At 45.8% G+C, this 17,973-nt stretch overlaps 3 protein-coding genes and 1 non-coding gene across 7 annotated transcripts in view; 2 read left to right on the top strand and 2 right to left on the bottom strand.

Annotated features, from left to right (window-relative positions):
- The first annotated feature begins 4,580 nt into the window (after nt 1-4,580).
- Nucleotides 4,581-5,659, top strand: sf3b5 (splicing factor 3b, subunit 5). Its single transcript, XM_023833741.2, has 2 exons — nt 4,581-4,705; nt 5,219-5,659. The coding sequence occupies exon 2, from the start codon at nt 5,233-5,235 to the stop codon at nt 5,491-5,493; it is 261 nt and encodes an 86-aa protein (XP_023689509.1). The 5' UTR covers nt 4,581-4,705; nt 5,219-5,232; the 3' UTR covers nt 5,494-5,659.
- Nucleotides 5,660-6,313: 654 nt separating this feature from the next.
- On the bottom strand, nt 6,314-12,511 carry ltv1 (LTV1 ribosome biogenesis factor). The gene is made up of 11 exons (XM_023833737.2): nt 12,282-12,511; nt 11,805-11,936; nt 11,448-11,639; nt 11,121-11,208; nt 10,212-10,329; nt 9,864-10,083; nt 8,780-8,907; nt 8,296-8,432; nt 7,527-7,579; nt 7,126-7,326; nt 6,314-6,818 (listed from the first exon to the last, which is right to left on the bottom strand). The coding sequence occupies exons 1-11, from the start codon at nt 12,282-12,284 to the stop codon at nt 6,705-6,707; spliced, it is 1,386 nt and encodes a 461-aa protein (XP_023689505.2). The 5' UTR covers nt 12,285-12,511; the 3' UTR covers nt 6,314-6,704.
- Nucleotides 12,512-12,977: 466 nt separating this feature from the next.
- trnar-ucg (transfer RNA arginine (anticodon UCG)) lies at nt 12,978-13,050 on the top strand. Its single transcript has one exon. It is a non-coding gene; the product is annotated as a tRNA-Arg (tRNA).
- Nucleotides 13,051-14,119: 1,069 nt separating this feature from the next.
- The window catches only part of phactr2 (phosphatase and actin regulator 2), a 34,389-nt gene continuing 30,535 nt past the window's right edge, over nt 14,120-17,973 (bottom strand). For all 4 annotated transcript variants that reach the window (XM_023833724.2, XM_023833726.2, XM_023833727.2 and 1 more), the window contains 4 exons: nt 17,110-17,171; nt 16,736-16,873; nt 16,320-16,396; nt 14,120-16,205 (listed from right to left, as the gene is read on the bottom strand). In XM_023833724.2, the coding sequence (XP_023689492.2) occupies nt 16,190-16,205; nt 16,320-16,396; nt 16,736-16,873; nt 17,110-17,171 (293 nt within the window). In that variant the 3' untranslated portion in view covers nt 14,120-16,189. The remainder of the gene's footprint in view (nt 16,206-16,319; nt 16,397-16,735; nt 16,874-17,109; nt 17,172-17,973) is intronic.

Below are 17,973 nucleotides of genomic sequence, written 5' to 3'. Positions count from 1 at the left end.
GGCTGGGACATAAACTAGTAAAACACACTGGGAAGGAAGGGGAAGAGCAGTGAATAAACTCAAATGACTACGGTCATCTGACCTTCCCTTGGGAGATGATCGGAGAGCCCCTTTATCACACGTACTTATTAATAGCACCATCTTATCCATCCATCCATCTCTCATCCGCTTGTCCAGTACAGTTTCACAGGGAGACTGGAGTCGATCCCAGGAAACACAGGGTGCAAGGCGAAGGGGCAGGATGCCAGCCGTTACAGGACGCGAACACACACACACACACAAAATTAATCCCAGACTGAGGGATATTTCATAGACAGAAATTCAGCTGAACTGAACATCTGTGTGCCATTGTGGGAGCCACACAAACTGTACTGCACTCTCCCGAAAGCTGGGACCTGACGAACAAATCCATCCACCAACGAATTTCACGCCAAATTTCGCGCAGACAATAAGCAGCTTTGCTGCAGTTGACCACGCCTCGCGCTGCTATTCGGCACTGTCACTTAAACAAAGACAGTTTTCCGTAGGACCAAAGAGGCCGGGCAGTGGGGGGACGCTGTGAGATATCAGTGTCTGCACTCTCATCTGCGCCGCTTAATGGAGTATTACGGGAGAAATGGGGCAAGACAATCGGCCCGTTACAGCTTTATCTCAGGCTGCCGCATCTTCGATCTCCGTTTATACGCTCCGTTTACCGACTGGTTGCGCTACACTGGAAGCCGACAGCAGCTGCCTAATCTATGCCGGCCCTGAAGTCACCTTCCCTGGGGGGGGGGGGGGGGGGGGGGCTGCCACCACCGGTGCAAGTAGGCCTATAACGTTTAGACTGACAATTTGAAAAGCAAAAATCACTGGGAAAAATTTTAGGACTAAAAGGGCATTTCATTAAAAGGGCAGAGGACTGAAAGATCACGTAAAGATCACGTAATACCGGTGCAATTCAAACCAGGTCATCAGGCAGTTAAAAAAGTGAAAAGCGGAGAGTTTGACAGATATTATGTTCAGCACAGCATTTGTATACAAATGAATCCAGTTCAGCAACTCAATTTGTTTGCCATTTCTGTTCAGAGAGCTTCTGAAAGAGCGCTTCAGAAGAAAACCCTACTTCCTATGGCAGCAAGATACCGAAAACGGTTTAATAATATGATTATTCCAGCTCCAGGGTAACTACTATTTTTTTTTATTATTAATTATTCATTTTATAAAGGTATGTGCCCCGTTTACCCAGTAATGGGTTTCTTAATTTCTGGTTGTTGTTGGTATTATTAGGCTGGATCTGTTGCTGTTATTGATGGTAGTAACTGTTAGTTTGGATGTTCAAACACTCTAATCTAATTTTACGTGCCATGTAATTAAACCAGCCAAATTTCCCTACAGTTAGTAAGAAGCATAAGTAGGCATAAGTAGCTGTTTTCAAAATGAAATTCAAAAGCTGCAATTTAATTTGAAGCACAAGCGTATATCAGGCCTATATGAAACAAGTCTGCCAAATAAATAAAGTGAGATTCAGACGGAAATATGCTTGCCTACATATTTCACACGTTTCTCCACGCTTACGCCTATTCTGGGGTTTGAGAGAATCTCGATCCAGCAGATGAGCGCCACGCCATAATGAGCACACGCTGGTGACCACAGAGAACAGCAAACGCACTGACTGTTGTCCATACAGAGTCTTGTGGAGGTGACACAGCAAGAGACGGGACTCGCCCATCCACTGCGTTTCCACACGCAAACAGCTGCGGATCGTCACGGCAGATGTGTAAGTCACGACATGGCAGCATCTTGTAGAAAACAGTGACATTTAACAGACCACCGTACTTCACCCCCCCCCCCCCAGGGGTGAGCAGAGCAGAAGCACCTCCCGACAACGTCCCCTTGTTCCCCTTCCAGTCCCCCTGCATTTAATGCTAGTGTATTTCTCTCTGAGTGGCGCTTCCATCATTTTAAAACAGAAATAGAAGCGTTATAAAATATAGGAACCCTTCTTCATACTCGCTCCCTCCTAACTCCTACTTGTGATGTTTTCCAACAAAAAACCCTTACAGTTTCCAGCACAATTATTATTCATGGGAGATGTGTAACGTAATCGTAATACCGCCCAAAATGTTACGTAAAATAGATTTAGAATAAAAACCAATTACAGGGTGACTCGGACTGGTACTAAAATATAGTACCTCCATCTAATCTCAGTATATTAAATATTAGGCGCAGCAGATAATGTGCAGTATTATCAACCCCGCCGGGTGGAGTGTCGGGCAAGGGAATGAAATTTCCTACAGACAGCCAAATGGTAAATACTTCTATATAACTATTTTTAAGCAACTGCCCTCAGTTCCTTTTTTGACACCCGATAAGATAGACTATTTTATTATCTACAAAAGAAAGAACATAAAAACAAGGCTTAAGAGTTACCATGGTTTCCTGGACATCAAGCTCCCCCCTCACGGCCCCACGATAAATTCTGCCGAGTGGCCTGGGGTGGGGGGTTGTGTCTCCGTGATAACTTTTGCCCAGCGGTATATTTCGCTGACCGGGGGAACGGGTCACGGGCGATAAATTTTGCCAGCTCACATACCCAACGGCCCACGGGAAATGCCCAGCATGCCAGATGGTCATTCCAGGCCTCAGTGGACAGGGAGCTCAGCTTCAATCAGAAATAAAAAAATATATGTTTCAGAGGTATTAAATTACCCATCAAAGCAAGTCGCTTTTACTTATAACCAGGTCATCAATGATTTCCAGTCAACCTTCCACCTGCAACAATTTTACATCATCGAGGATTTTACTCAGTTGTTATAGACCTACTAACCTATTTAAAACGGCAAAGTAAATGTTAAGAATTTTTTTCCCCACTGTTCACTGTATTTTTGTTAATGAGTACATATTTCGACCTTCGCACATCTAAGTCATATCTGCCATTTTATATCTGTTGAGGGCTTGAGGACTGTCAGATGTTTCATATCGAAGTTTAATGGTGCAGACCATCTCTGACAGCTTACCATCAAAAAGTGTAATATAGTTCCCAGTAGAATTCCCCGACCGCATCCCCCAAATCCCTAAAACGAATTGAGGACATGCTGAATGGATAGGAGACTGGCAGTTCTGCGTTTCTGGTCCGGAAGTGAATCCGTAATCATATTATATTTGCAGCAGTGTACCATCAGGGATACGGTTTGCCTCTCATTACACACATCGGTGAATTTCACGGAGGACGGCGTCGCACTCGTTGGTATACAGGTGCTCATCACACTCACTTACAGATTGGCCGACCGCTCGTTCTTGAGATTAAGAAAATAACTAACCATCATATCTGGAAGTAGACAGAAACGTGATTGTTATAATTCAGTATAGCCTAATATATTCAGCACTTATTCATAGTGAAGAGCACTTGCTAGAGACAGCTAAAGGGTTTTTTTAATGGAATCACATTTTGTGTGGATAAATTATGGCAATTATTAAATTGCTTTGCCAAAAGACAGAGTAAAATACTGTAAAAAATTTATATTATTTTTCTTATTCTAATGTCATGAAAGATTATGTGAGTAATCAAATATTTGATTCCATTTGTCGCTTGCGACTTGTTTAAGGTTATAATTTTGTTTAATTATACTTGAGCATCATAGAGCGAACTTATAATTGCTTTTTCTCAGAATCACCCATCTTCCACCAACAGTACAGGCGAGTCGTGCAGTTAGAAAATAAATTGCATTTATTTTTCAGTGGGAAGTCCGTGGAGAGCAAACAGACCTCACACAGCTCGCGGAGAGGAAGGTAAGGCGGCGAGAGGAGCGGCATCCTGCGGGTAACGGAGCGCTGCGTCGCTTCTTATGCTCGGGGCCTCCCGCTTCCATCGCTATGGCAACATAACCGTGCGCATAAAAACCCAGTAACACAAGAAAAACTGCTTTCGGTGTCAGGTGCGTTTCAGGCTCTGACAAAACTGCTTTCGGTAAGGAATATGAGTGGAAAAGAGACATTCCTGAATAAATGTTAACCATGTATGGATCCATACAGAGATTCACTCAAAACAATTTCATCTTAAAGCTTCCGAGTTTCTGTGAAGTATGAACTGATTTAAAAATCGTCATAATTCGCCTGCATAATGTTGCATTATTATAATAAGTCGTACAGAGTTTAAGACGGTCCACTCTTAACCTCACTGTGCCCCGCCCACCAACCAAAAAAAAAAGGAGGTTACTGGTATGGGCAACTACAGGCGCATTCCTGACACGTTATATTCAGAGAGGCCAAATAATTTAAGATCTTAAGACGTAAATCCGACAACACAGAGTAAAGGAGAACAAACCTACTTATATTACATATTTCCATCGTTTCTTGAACGAACGTTGGTTGTGACAACAAACATAACATTGTTGGTTAAAATTGAGTGTGGGGGTCTAACAACGTACAAAGAAAACTCTGTTGCAGCAGTTTGCAAACAGGTGGTCAAAACTTACCAGCACTTTGGTTACGTGATTCCGGGGACTAATGTGACATGACCGGACAAACGTGTACAGGCGAACATGTAAAGTGGTCCTCTGTGAGGTGCGATGAGCCTCCGCTGCTGTAGGTGGCGGCAGTACGGATAATGCCTCTGCATGGAGACCGGCCGGATGTGTTAGCATTTAGCTATTCCATAAACCGGAAGTAACTGATGTTCTGCAAGCCTTCGTTCGAGTTTGAATCAGTCTTGGAAATAGTTGGGGTATGTTCCGTTTTCATTTACTTATTTTTAACGTTGTGTATTTTCACACAGTGTAGTTAAGTGTTTGTGGCAAGACTTGATAGACATTTTTGCCCGTTTTATTAGCGAGTTGCCGCGGAGGCCATTTTAAAAACACATGTACCCCTGAGGCCGTGATTCTCGTCGGTAACTAATGTTAAACTAGTTATTTTAGCCTTCAGTTTTAAGCACTGGCCATCCGCGTGCACTGTAGCGAAAGGCGACAAACCTTTGTCAGTCATACTTCACGTTCAGTTATTTTTAATCACTTATTCACTGCCTATGCCGTTTAGGATAAGTCTATTCTTTGTACTCAGTTTTGGTGAAATTTCATTAATCGGTATTTCTGAAATGTAATTTAAGTGGTTTTTAAAATTACATTTATTTTATATTTATCTCGCATATGTACCTCGGAGTGACGCTTTCGGTTTTTCAGGCCGTGCCGCCGTTAACGTACTGGTGTGGTACACGCTGTGTGCGCTCCTTTATTTTCAGGGGCTCGTCTGAAGATGACTGACCGCTACAACATCCACAGCCAGCTGGAGCATTTGCAGTCCAAGTACATCGGGACTGGACACGCCGACACCACCAAGTGGGAGTGGCTGGTCAATCAGCACCGGGACTCCTACTGCTCCTACATGGGTCACTTCGACCTGCTGACCTACTTTTCCATCGCCGAGAACGAAAGCAAGGCGCGGGTGCGTTTCAACCTCATGGAGAAGATGCTACAGCCGTGCGGCCCGCCGGCCGATAAGCCCGACGACGCGTAGCCGGACAGGGGACCCGAGCCGAGGCCGTGCGCTAGTGGAGAGAAGGAAATGCGGATCGTTTACCTACTTTTGGACCGTGTCAGTTTGTTTTTTTTGGACCGTGTTTTACACATTAATTATACAGCTTTCAGGATGTCTGTTGCAATAAATTTGCATATTAAATTTCGCTACACGTCTTAAGTTCGTACCTTTCATTAAAACTGGTTTAAATAGAGCAAACATTATGGATACTACCAGCAGAGGATGTTTCCTTCAGGGTAACATTGGCTCTTGCTGCAGTTAAATACTGGTGCATTGTGTTGCTGTGGTTTGAAAAACATTCTGTCCATTTAAAGGAGCAGGGTGTCTGCATCCCTGTTTTGCTGAACAAGCAGACTCGATTTGGCAGTGAAATAGAAAGAGGTCACTATTTACACGTGAGGCTTGATTAGTGATCCGTTGCCTTGGAAATCAGCGGCGTGGAAGTCGTGACAGATTGCAGCGTGAGGGATAAGCCGCAGTGACCTTGAATGGTGTCTGAAATTTGCAGGGAGCCAAGCTGAATGAGCCAAGAAGCATAATTTTCACATTAAATCGGAGGGAAAACAGCAGCCCGTCAGACAGCGAAATACTTGCTGGAAGAACTTTACACGTCTGCTAGTTTTGCAGTTTCCCATTTCAATGATAATTATGATGAAATAGATTTATTGCCCTCATTTTTTCCTCTGGCCAAATGCCGCATATTAGCTTTTCACAATTTTTAATGACTAGAAATACATTCGTTAAGCTAAATATGTTCCAACCTTAATTGCAATAAACCCATATGAACTTCATACACAGATCAACTGAATAAACATCTAATTTAATACAGAATATTGCATTGGTTTCCATGCTGCGGGAATACATACGGTATAGTATGCTCTGAATGCAGTTCTGTCTTGGTGATTACGGCTGTGTGGAATCAGTGTTTGGTTGCTCGTTCCGCTCCACGCCTGCAGGCGAGCAGCAGTGCACAGCCACGTTATAAACGGCAAAACGTGTCAATGCAGCAGGACACGAGGCAGGTGAAATGGTGCTGTGCCCCACTCTGACTGGGCGTCAGTCCCACAAACTCCCAACTGAAGTCAGAAACAACAAACCGAAAGTGAAACAGCTTGCAGAGTCCAAACCGAGCTGCGATCTCTTGGGTCACGATCCGGGGGGGGGGGGTCCCTACTAACACAGATCCAGGGCTATGACAGTTTTAGGCCCTGTATGTTGGCTCGCATGTTCAGGAGCTCCTTCTCCTGCCTGGCCTTCTCCTGCTTGAAGGCCATCTTGTTGGCTTTCTTTTCGCTCCTCCTCTCCTATGGGATGGAAAATCAACATCACTGAAACTCACGAAACGATTTGTTTATGTTAAAATGCAGTAAAAAGGAAAAATCTCAAAATGCGCATAATTAAGCACCTCTGTATGAGTTAACGTTTAATGAGGGTTACTGGTTCATCTACCAAGATGTAACAGAACTACTTTGATTGATCTCCTTGGCAGTTCCGGTTGGGTGTGATCAGATAAGCCTTATTATTATTGGGCTGAGAATGTTACAAATAATGTCGATATGCCACGGCTGCATCACAGCCCGTCGCTGGGTTCCTGAGACATGGCAGGCTCACCTTGCGCTCGTCTCTGATGTCCTGCTTCCTGGCCTTCCTCTCCTCCTTGCTCTCCTCCTTGCTCCGGGGCTGCGTGGATGCGCGGGGCAGGTCCGAGTCGTTGATCCTCTCCATACGCTCCACCTGCTTGGCTGTCAGACCCCTCTCTGGCAGGACGTCCAGCGGGATGCCAGTCTTCTGGGACACTCGAATGGGCTTGGGCTGAAACGCGAAGGCCGGTGGTCAGGGCCCAGTATCCTCCAACCGGCACCCGATCGGACAGCTTGTCCGAGGCCCAGCCATCCGCTCCGAGACCCACCCTCCCTCACAGCAGCTAAATAAGAAGCGACCCATCAACCAGTTCAACCAGTTAAAACTTGATCAATACAGGATAGCTCAGTAAAAAATACAGTACATCTCACCTTCGGTGGGTCACTGATGATCTTTGGACGATTATACAAGTTTGAGTAGGTACCTGTGAAGGAACATAAAACAAAAATCATGCAAAATGTTCACCTATGACAAGATAAGGATTAACCAGCAGATTTTAACTTATCTATCATTACGTTGACTGGCCTGGACAAACGGCAAACACAACACACCTAGCAAGGAAGAGACAAATCAAGAGTAGATGGGCATTTCCAGAAGCTTCCAGAGACTATTATGGGACCTTTCACAAGATTGAGCAGAGCATGTGGGATTAAGAGGGTTTGGGATCTTGCCCATATCCAGAAGGTCCAAATGGAGTTTGATCGATGGTTAATTACCCATAAGGTAATATATGATTTAATTTCAAATAGGGCTATTAATTAAGGAAGGACACTAGAGGTAAAGCAGTGACATTTAAAGATCATCTGGAAGACATCATGAAGGGTAAACGTGCTAGTTTAACAGGTAAAGGTCAGTTAGTCACCAACTTTCTACAGACCCTGACGCACCCAGTGTTTACCACCATCCAGCAACTCCCCCTTCTGGCCATAAATGGTCACTACACTAAATATAACAGACGTTCCTTGTTTAGGAGAAGCTGTAGTAGCATGTTCTGCTAACCAGCTAGTTAGCTACGACTTTCCAGTTCAACTCGCTAGCTATTTATGTAGTGCAGAGCCTGCAAGCAGCATCGTCAGGCCTGGTTACTGAGCCTCCGGGGTCGATGACATACTGTCGGTAGCGGAGAGAAAAGCTGCTTACTGAGGATCGACTCGCAGTCCCATTTCTCTGCCGGCTTCTCCACCACCAGGGTCTCCATCTCCTCCTCTTCCTCACGCTCTTCCTCCTCAGCGACCAGCGGGAGTCCTCTTGGGCCCAAGTCATCAGGCTTCTGGTATCTGTAGGTTACACCGGGAGCACGGTCACACATTGCAGAGTCGGGTTTGGGTGGGTCTTTCCGGAAGACCAGAGGCATCTCAGAAGCCTTAAATCTAAGGGCAGGATTCCTGTACCTTGCAAAAACAGGCTTTCAGGGCGTATTTGCAAAGCAACTGCTTTTATGTATTTGTCTGTTTTTATCTTTTTGATGTTGGTATTTATCTTTTACTGTATTTCTGTGTTACTGAACAAAGATATTAACCACCAGAGGGATCCAAAAAATTCTCCTGTTATCTCATGTACTGTAATATAAGGGGTAGATGGATAAAAAAGATCTTTCCTAAAATACTTGCCCCCCCCCACTTACTCCTTCTCCTTCTGCCTGTAGTAGTCGTCGATGACCTCCCCCAGGCGCACACTGTCGGGGGCAATGAAGCCCTCCAGCTCCGCGTTGTCCAGCGCACCGATCTCGTCATCGTCGAACTGCTCGTAAAACTGCAGGGGGGAGAGGTGCCGTGAGGGGGTGGGCAAGCTCATGCAGGCAGGGGGCGCTAGGGAAAGATGGGGGGGGGGGGGGGGTAGGGAAGTCTGAGGTGGTTATTATAGCCGTTGGCTTTCTGGTAAAGTAAGGTCCACATGCCACCCCCAAGCCCCCCGAAAACAGAGCGCCATGGTTGTGGGGGGGTTTGTGTTGCGATACCCTGCAATGCAGTTCAGCACAGGTGGGGGGCATGCTGGGAAGTTTTAATTAAACTACAGAATGAGCCAGAGGCAGCTCCAGTTAAAACAGGGGCCAGAAGTGGGAGAAAAATTTAAGTCAGCGGCATGCAGAGAAATGGCCGGCCAGTTCAGAGGGGGACAGCGGACCTCCGAGCTGACGGTGACAGCGCTCTCCGCTGACAATGACATTTTACGCATCAAAGCTGCACATTTAAAATCTGGGGTTTTAAAATAAAAAAATCTGACTTCTGTGGCATCAGAGCAGCCAGAGTGATGACTGAACAAGCCAGAGCAGCCAGAGAGGCCGAGTCACAGCACCCAGAGCGGAGACCGAACGAGTCAGTGCGGCGACCGAGCGAGTCAGAGCAGCCAGGGGCCTAGTGAGAGCGGCCAGAGCAGCGACGGGCCTAGTGAGAGCGGCCAGAGCAGCGACTGGCCTAGTGAGAGAGCGGTCGAGTCAGAGCGGCCAGAGCAGCGACTGGCCTAGTGAGAGAGCGGTCGAGTCAGAGCGGCCAGAGCAGCGACTGGCCTAGTGAGAGAGCGGTCGAGTCAGAGCGGCCAGAGCAGTGACTGGCCTAGTGAGAGAGGCCAGAGTGGTCGAGACAGAGCGGCCAGAGCAGCGACCGAGCGAGTCTGAGTGGCTAAAGTTGCGACTGGCTGAGTCAAAGTGGCCGAGTCAGAGCAGCCAAAGCGGTGACTGAGGAAGTCAGAGTGGCAACAAGGAAACTCACCTTCTCGAAGCGATCATCCAGCAGGGTGAGCTGCTGGTTGCGCCGCATGACAGATGACGTGATGGAGTATTCAGTGAAGCGGCTCTTCGTCTCCTCATCCATGAAGAGTAGCTCCCGGGGGTGCAGGTCCCCGTCCTCTGAGAGGGGCCCATCCGAACCGTACTCTTCCTCCTGCTCTTCATCATCCGTATCTTCCCACTCATCATCATCATCGCCACAGCTGCAAAAACAGTGGGAGGGGACACTACTGTCACACCGACATCAGACTGGAAGGATGGCAGGCGCCATTTAAGCACCTCAGAGTGACAGCCAGTGACTGGTAGAGGGGTTTTGGGCTGAAATACACACGCTGCATCGTCATTGGCCCGGACAACGAAGTCATCCTCTAGCTGGTTTTCAGGGTCTTCAAAGTCAAAGTCCTCGTCCATCGCGGCCACGATGTCAGGATCCATATCTAGCCGTGGCCCTGGAGATGCAACCAGATGGGAGCCAATCAGAAAAGAGCTGGGGGGCGGGGCCAGAGATTACCTCACAGTCAAACCAGTCAGCAGGAAGAGGAATATGCACTTATAAGTTATATCAAAGGTAATGCCCTACGTCTGAAACTGCTTAATTTTTTTTTTAACTTTTTAGATATTCTATTGGAAAGGAAAATGTCATTTGTGAAATGTGCTTAATGAAAAATGTAAATCCTCCCAGGCTGACTAGAATTAGCTGCTGCAATGATATACAACGCCCCCCCACCCCGCCCCCCAATAAGGACAGTAAAACCTTAATTATGCCCCATCCAGCCTCAGTGATTCTCATAAGTGAACCACCCAATTCATACTCGCACTTTCAATACATAAGAAGAGGAATTTACTGACTTCTCTCAGAAGCATAAACCACTATATCCAAAAGGTGTCTACTAAATTAAATATTAACCTTTTAATTAAATACCATATGTAATAAAATAAGAACATGCAGGAATGACTCTGTACTGCATCAGTGTGAGACTGACAGAACTGCATCACCTGCTATTAACAGTCACTCAAATAAGTTTAAGAGGATACAGCTGCTATGTTCTGCTCAGACTGTGGTGAAATTAGTCCAAAACTCCACCAAATACCCATTTTAGCTGGAATAGCAAACATATAAAGACTAAAGAATAAGACACCAGCACACTGTGGAGTTCCTGGTGTCACCCAGTGACAATTAACAGCTCGTGACATTTCACTTCACTGTCACCAGAGGATGGCGCTACACCTGGGGTCTCACCTGAGACAGGGGCTGCTTTGTTCAACAATCCCACCTCCTCTTCAAACTCAGAGGCAAACACAGAGGACGGCAGATTGATGGAGACAGCCTGTTGAACGAAACCACCATTAGAAAAGAAAAACTCACTCTAGGTGAATTTCCCAGCTTTCTATCAGGAAAGCACACTAAAATGCAGCTAACATTACCTATTCTATAACAATATTTACTCTACAGTATTCCATCAAAATATTTATACATTTTAAACATATAAATGATCTTGAAAGCTATCGTCCACCACACCAGGTCAGTCAAGGTGAAGAGAGTATGTCCAGATCTGCGTGGCCTTACAGGGAGAGCTGGGGCTTCCTCCCTGACGCACCCGTCCTCTGTGATGATGAGTTTAGGGTCCCGCTGATGATCGCTTGACACCACCAGCTCTCCGGGACAGGAGGGCTCTTTGAGGTGCTGCAGGTAGTTATAGTCATCGTCGAAGAACACCCCAAACTGCCTCTGCTCCTCCTGCCTCTTCTCAACCTCAGCCTGGAGTAAAAAGGTGTGCTTATTAACAAATCTATTATCCACTAATGTTATATAACTGCTTATCCAGTACTTGGTAACTGAGAGCTTAGAGTCTATCCCAGGAGTACAGGGTACCTGAGACTGGATGGATGGATGGATGGATGGATGGATGATTGGCAGCCTTACCTTGCTGGCTGGCAGTAACACACGCTGAGGAGCGGTCTCGTCAGCCGCCAAGGGGTCCCGCTGGCTTCTGTGCACCAGGTGAAATGTCACAGCCTTCTTCTTATCAATAAAAGCCTTCCTCTTTCTGTGCGGCTAAGACATGGCAACACAAGTAAACAAGTGGACGACATTAAGAAACGCACTGCAGCATTGATACATTAGTACCAATCCGGGTGTTAAACTGTTAAAAAAAATACACTCTCGTTATTTATCGATCAGCATTGACAACATGAAATAATTATTAAAACAATAAAGTTCAAATGAATAGACCACGGTTAACTCGTTCTGTCTAACCCTACACCGATCTACGTGAAGTATAAGTGTCCATGTAAATGTTTATACAGACTATATCCCGCATAATGCGAGTGATTCCGTTTCTGTAAGAATACGTGAGATCACGGTGCATTTACCGCTCCGGTGTACAAAAACAACACTTACCATATTCGGATTCCAGCTGATTCCAAGTGATTTCAAATAAATACAGAGTTAGTATTTTACACTTGGTTCCACAATTTCATTCGTCAGCACCACAAAAGAAAAGTAAAAATGTTTTCGGCGACGTAAAATCTTCACGTGTTATTTGTCACCACCGCCATGACAGGAAAGACGGTCTGGCAGCACACAAGGAGGATAAATAGTATTTGAAAAACAACATTACAAAATGAGTTTTTAAAAAGCAAATTTAATATAGATAGCAATTAAAATATATTCGTCCGTGTCTCGCAAAAAGGCGACAACACATGTATCCGAAAAATGCAGATATTTATTGAATGCACCCCTATGAAGTTGGTTCGTTCCATTAGATCGGGCTTGTAGAGACCAGAGGAGGCGGCAGCGAACTCATCTCTCATTGGCCCACACGACACAAGAGGACTAGAACCAGCCAATTACCGTTTAAAGCGCTGATTATTTCTTGACTAAAACGAGCCTGTACTCTTTAATCCATAATTCGTTTTTATGACCTTCGATTGGATGCAGTTTAATGATGGACGTATGAAACAGATTCATGTATTATTACTCACAATTAGCGATCGTGGTATTGATACTGTGGCATGTTAGTCCATAATTTGAGCTAACTTTTGAAAGACACATATTAGTGATTTAGGTGTTAACCTAGATGAGTGATTTGTGTAGGACCGCGTGGCCTAATGGATAAGGCGTCTGACTTCGGATCAGAAGATTGAGGGTTCGAGTCCCTTCGTGGTCGGTTTTGAGAGCTGTGAGTGGCTCACAGGTTAATACTCTGTGTTTGTGGCCAGATAGTCGCCAGTTTCGATCCATGGCTCAGCAGCCTGATTTAATAGTTGAGCCCCTGATAATTTGAGCGTTTAACCTCTAGGGCAGGGATCACCAGTCTTTTTGAAACTGAGAGCTACTTCACAGGTACTGAGCCATACAAAAGGCTACCAGTTTGAAACGACCTCCTAAACTTATCTAAACTTCATGTATAATAAACGTTTTAAATGCTTTTTTTAGATATTGTCATTTTCAAATCTATATAGATGCAAATGTGATTAAAGAAGAATAGCAACAGGATAAAATTAAATTAGACGCTGCTCACTGGTGAGTTGTGCTATTTTTAGAACAGGTCCATGGGCGACTCATGTAATACACTCATACACTCACACACACACACCAGTCACTCATACACTCACACACACCAGTCACTCATACACTCACACACACCAGTCACTCATACACTCACACACACACACCAGTCACTCATACACTCACACAGACACACACCAGTCACTCATACACTCACACACACACACACACACACCAGTCACTCACACCAACGGGCAATTTGGAAACTCCAGTTAACCTCAGCATGTTTTTGGACTGGGAAACTGGACTATCTAGAGAAAACCCAGTCCCACTTCTTTACAATAATTTTTTTTTTCAAGGGAAACGCAAACACTGGTACGCACAGGTTAGAACTTGATACTAACTAATAAGTGTATTTGGATATAAAGGTGGATCAACAGGACTTATGCCATTAGCCTGTGGCTATTATGGATTAGATGAAAGCAAAAGCAGGAGGTGAGAGGTATTCTAATCATATTAGCTTTAAAAGATACAACCTGAACAGCAAACGCATTAAAAAGAATTATACTCGGGACAGGGGCCTGTGTGTTATACTGTGTATTTTAAATTTAGCCAGAATTTAACTTCCTTTTGAAACAGGAAATGGAATCTTAATGACAGAGTGACAGAAAGGGTTCAGCATCAGTAATGGAAGGCAGAGGGTGGTAATGAGACAGACACACCAGTCATCATTTAAAACACGATTAGGAAGCTTTAATTATCTATAGTCGTGCAATTCATACTGATTTCCAAAGAACTGCCCCACCCTGCCCACAAAAGCACCTTGTCGTTAGGTTTCCCATCCGCCAAAATCCAGGAAGCAGAACCCGGACGCAACTGGCAGGGCTGTTCCCCAGGTTCGCTCCGGCGGGGCCCAGCTTGGTGACAGAAAGCTCCGCCACGGCAGGATGGCTGGCGGTAAACACGCTTCACAGTCGCCATGGTGACAGCGGAACATAAGCGTCAAAGATCAGACCCACACCTGCGAGTTCACTGCGAGGGTGCGATGGTGAAAATCCCCCATAATACACCAAATCCTAAACAGCAGGAACCTCTATTTAAGCAGAGTTGTCCTCCAAGTGCTCATTTCACCTTCCTTAAACTGCAAGTAAATCTCACAAACACAGGCAATGATGTTGGGAAGATCCAGCACCACCTTCCGGTCACCCTGATAACAGGAGTCACGGCAATTCACCGCCTCGAAATCACATTTCCGCTCCACAGTGGTGGACACACTGCACTTTGCAGTTCAGTTGTGCACTTTAAGCCCCAATAGTCTGATAGTCACTTCTGACTCAGTGGGATTTATGGGTAAAAAGTTCAGTTGTAGTGGAGGAAATGGCTGTCAAGAAATGCCTGTTCAACCAGTGCCTGAATTTCCAGAATCTGAACCGGGCTGCGGGCGAAGATAGGAGGCGCTCCTGAGCGGTGCACAGCGTGTAGCAGAGGACACACTTATGGGGGGGGGGCTTTAAAAACGATAAACGATCTTAAAACAAAGGACATCATGTAAAACAATCAACGTATATATATATATTAAAAAAAAAAACGTGTCGTTTATATACATACTGTACAGGAAGTTCTATATCTGATAAGAATAACTTATACAATTTATAGCAGGATTAAAAATAGCACATTCGAATGCAGAAGTTTGATTGACAGGAATACAGAGGCTCTCTTGTGGCCAAAATATGTAAAAACACTTTTATGGCCTCTATGGGTAACCATTAAGACAGCAGAACCCCACATTGCCCAGTCAAGGCACCTTAAAGCACGTGACGTTTCCCTCTGCTGGTCGGAGGAGCGCATTGATCTCGAGAGTCTGATAGCCCTCGTTCACGTTACTCCTTAAGACTAGACTGTGCACTGCACCCCCCAACCCCCCATCGAAAACAAATCACAACACAGACTCTGCATAGGAACTCCGAGATCTCAAATGGTTTCTGTAAATAGATGAAGTGGAACTGGTATTCAGTACTTGCAAGCTAGACATCACAGGTGCTGTACTGTGACCTTATAAAATCCTACAGATATCGTACTAAATAAATACTCATTTTATGAGGCACTGAGCAAATCCAGTTTCAATCTCAATTTAAGATACATTCCGGTCATGTGACTGTACCACCACAATAAGCCAAAGGGAAGGTAGAGAATCTATCTCCCCAAACCATGGGTGTGTCCTGGGATCTGTGTCAATCTAAGTGTTTATAAGTGGGCTGCCATGGTATATTTTTCTCAACAGGGCACCCCCCCCTCTTAGAACCCTCAATATCTAAACCTGAATGCCATCCAAAGCAGCAGCGCTGAAATCCATTTGTGGCCGTTTGTTTGTGAACAAGGTCTGATAGTCATCGCAGTGCCTAGTGTTACGCTGGACGTCATCGCAGTGCAGAACGTGAAAGGACCGGCAGCACGAGTGTGTTCTGAAGCGAGCAGCATTCCAGTCCAGCGCTGGCAGCGCCAGTGTGTTCAGCCTGCAGGCGTTTGTCTGTCTGTCTGCCTGCCTTCACTGAACACTGAACACCGAATACGATCCTGTCCATCCCATACTTAAGGCTCCAGTTCCGGCCATTGGAGTCGGAGTGGTACCCTCTAACCAGGTGAACTGAAAGCAGAGTCCACAGCGGAGTGTGGTCAGTCCATCTGTAAGGAGGTCCCTGGGGTGCAGGGCCCCTCCCAGCCACCAGGTGGCAGGGGTAGAAACACTGTATAAAGGGGACATGCAGAGGGATTCCCAGCCACCCAGGGCAGCGCAAATGTCAGGGCCGGTGAAACCTGCCAATGAAACAGCAAGTTAGGATCCTGACCAATCACATGCATGTATCCAGGTCACATGAAACACTGAATGATTTTTTACAATCTTCTCTTCATTGGTCAAACAGCGGTTACCTTGTGAAATGCTTGCTGTCCTCGTGTACCTCCATCTCTTTGCTTTTGAACTCGTTCAGCTCTTTGCGGATAGCAGCCTGAGAGATGCAAATAAAAGGATTTACATGAAAGCAGTCTAGGTCGGCACACTTACAAGATAGTATGTTTACACTTATGATAAACTTTTGTCCAAAGTGACGTACAATTGAGGAATGTCCCTAGAGCAGTTGAGGTTAAGGCTTAGTCCTTGAGCCCAACAGTGATTTGATTACTATGGGATTCAAAGTCACACCCTTCTGGACGTGGGTACAGACCCCTATGCCACAGATTAGCACGCTGCTCCACACATATATTTGAAATGTTTTAATGAGAAGGTTAAACTCATTACATTGTGCTACTAAAAGCAGGATTTATGGATACTGTAGTCCATGACCTACTTTGTCAGCCGGAGTCAGCCTAGTCCACGGTTTGTCCGCTCGCCGGTCGTAGTCCTTGGCGTCTGTGACTTCCACGTATTCATTGAAGCGCAGGATTCTCCGAGCTACCAGTTCAGCCACTGTGGGTCTCACGCTCAGCTGCAGAGAGTTGGCAATGTGAAGCGGAGCCAAAGAGCATTCAACCCCCCCCCCAAAGCACAGAGGACAACACTGGGGACATGACACAGAAAAAAGACTCTCCTAAAGTTCCCACTGTGACCAGCAGATGGTGCCATTGTACATGTAATTCATCATTGTGTAAAACATCATTGCTGAAGATGACCTAATCAGGTACGGAAATAGACTTTCTGCCGGAAACAAATTCATGTTTGTACCTTTCGAGAAAGTCGTCTTTTTATTTCTTGTTTTGCCTCTTGCTCTTCTTCCTCATTTTTCTCTATAATAAAGAAAAGTAAATTCAATACCACCTGTAAGCAAGAACAATAGTTTTAAAGTCATCTTTAAGTAATAGACCCACAGATGGCATTTCCATAACACATTCCCATTCGATGTGATTAAGCTGTTTTTTGTGTGTGGATCAGAGCCAATTCAGGCACCCTGTGCATGAACGCTTCCTGGGCTGATGTGCATTGTCTATTCGGGCTAAACCTGGGCAGTTTCATCGTTTCTGATCTACGAAGCCGTGCTCGTTCACGGCACCTCGCGTGCGCGTGCGTGTGCCATGAGGAGGGAGGCAGACGTGTGCTCTTATAAAATTCCACACGCCCCCACTTGTGGCTTCTGCTTCCCTCCCCCCGTAACGCACCCAGCGCCCAGATGCTGAGAATGGGCCATCTTTCAGAGATCGGCCACGCCCTCCACCCACACGCTTCTCTCACCGACATCAAAGCAGCAACACGAGCTGATCAGTGAGAGTGGAGGGGGCGGGGGGGGGCAGGAAGCTTGTGTGCTTTTCCAGAACCAGATGGTAAAACGGGGGCAGATAAATCGCTTGTCATTCGATGGCTTTAAAAGCTCATTAACACCTTTTCAAAACATCCGGCTACAAACGTCCGTGTAAACACCTCATGAAAAGCGGCTCCTCTGTAAACACTGAAGCCCATGAAAGTTCCCTCAGAGCCAAATGCTGCTCTCTGTCACCGGCCGCTTGCAGTGCCTTCGTCCCAATCGGGGCCTGCAGGCACATCCCAGGGCACCCGTCTCCTCAGGACCCTTTTGCTGGGAAAGCTCAGCGCTGA

This window comes from Paramormyrops kingsleyae, chromosome 3 (genome assembly GCF_048594095.1).
Source record: "Paramormyrops kingsleyae isolate MSU_618 chromosome 3, PKINGS_0.4, whole genome shotgun sequence".
NCBI lineage: Eukaryota > Metazoa > Chordata > Actinopteri > Osteoglossiformes > Mormyridae > Paramormyrops > Paramormyrops kingsleyae.
Note: the sequence above shows the minus strand (reverse complement) of the source record. Positions and strands in the feature narration are given on the sequence as shown.

Bases quoted from the DNA above. Each gene is read 5' to 3' on its own strand.
- ltv1 (XM_023833737.2), bottom strand. The intron at 11,640-11,804 runs GTAAGGCTGCCA...TTTTTACTCCAG, and splicing joins TGTTACTGCCAGCCAGCAAG to GCTGAGGTTGAGAAGAGGCA. The intron at 6,819-7,125 runs GTGAGCCTGCCA...TCCATCCCATAG, and splicing joins ACATCAGAGACGAGCGCAAG to GAGAGGAGGAGCGAAAAGAA.
- sf3b5 (XM_023833741.2), top strand. From the start codon at position 5,233: ATGACTGACCGCTACAACATCCACAGCCAGCTGGAGCATTTGCAGTCC.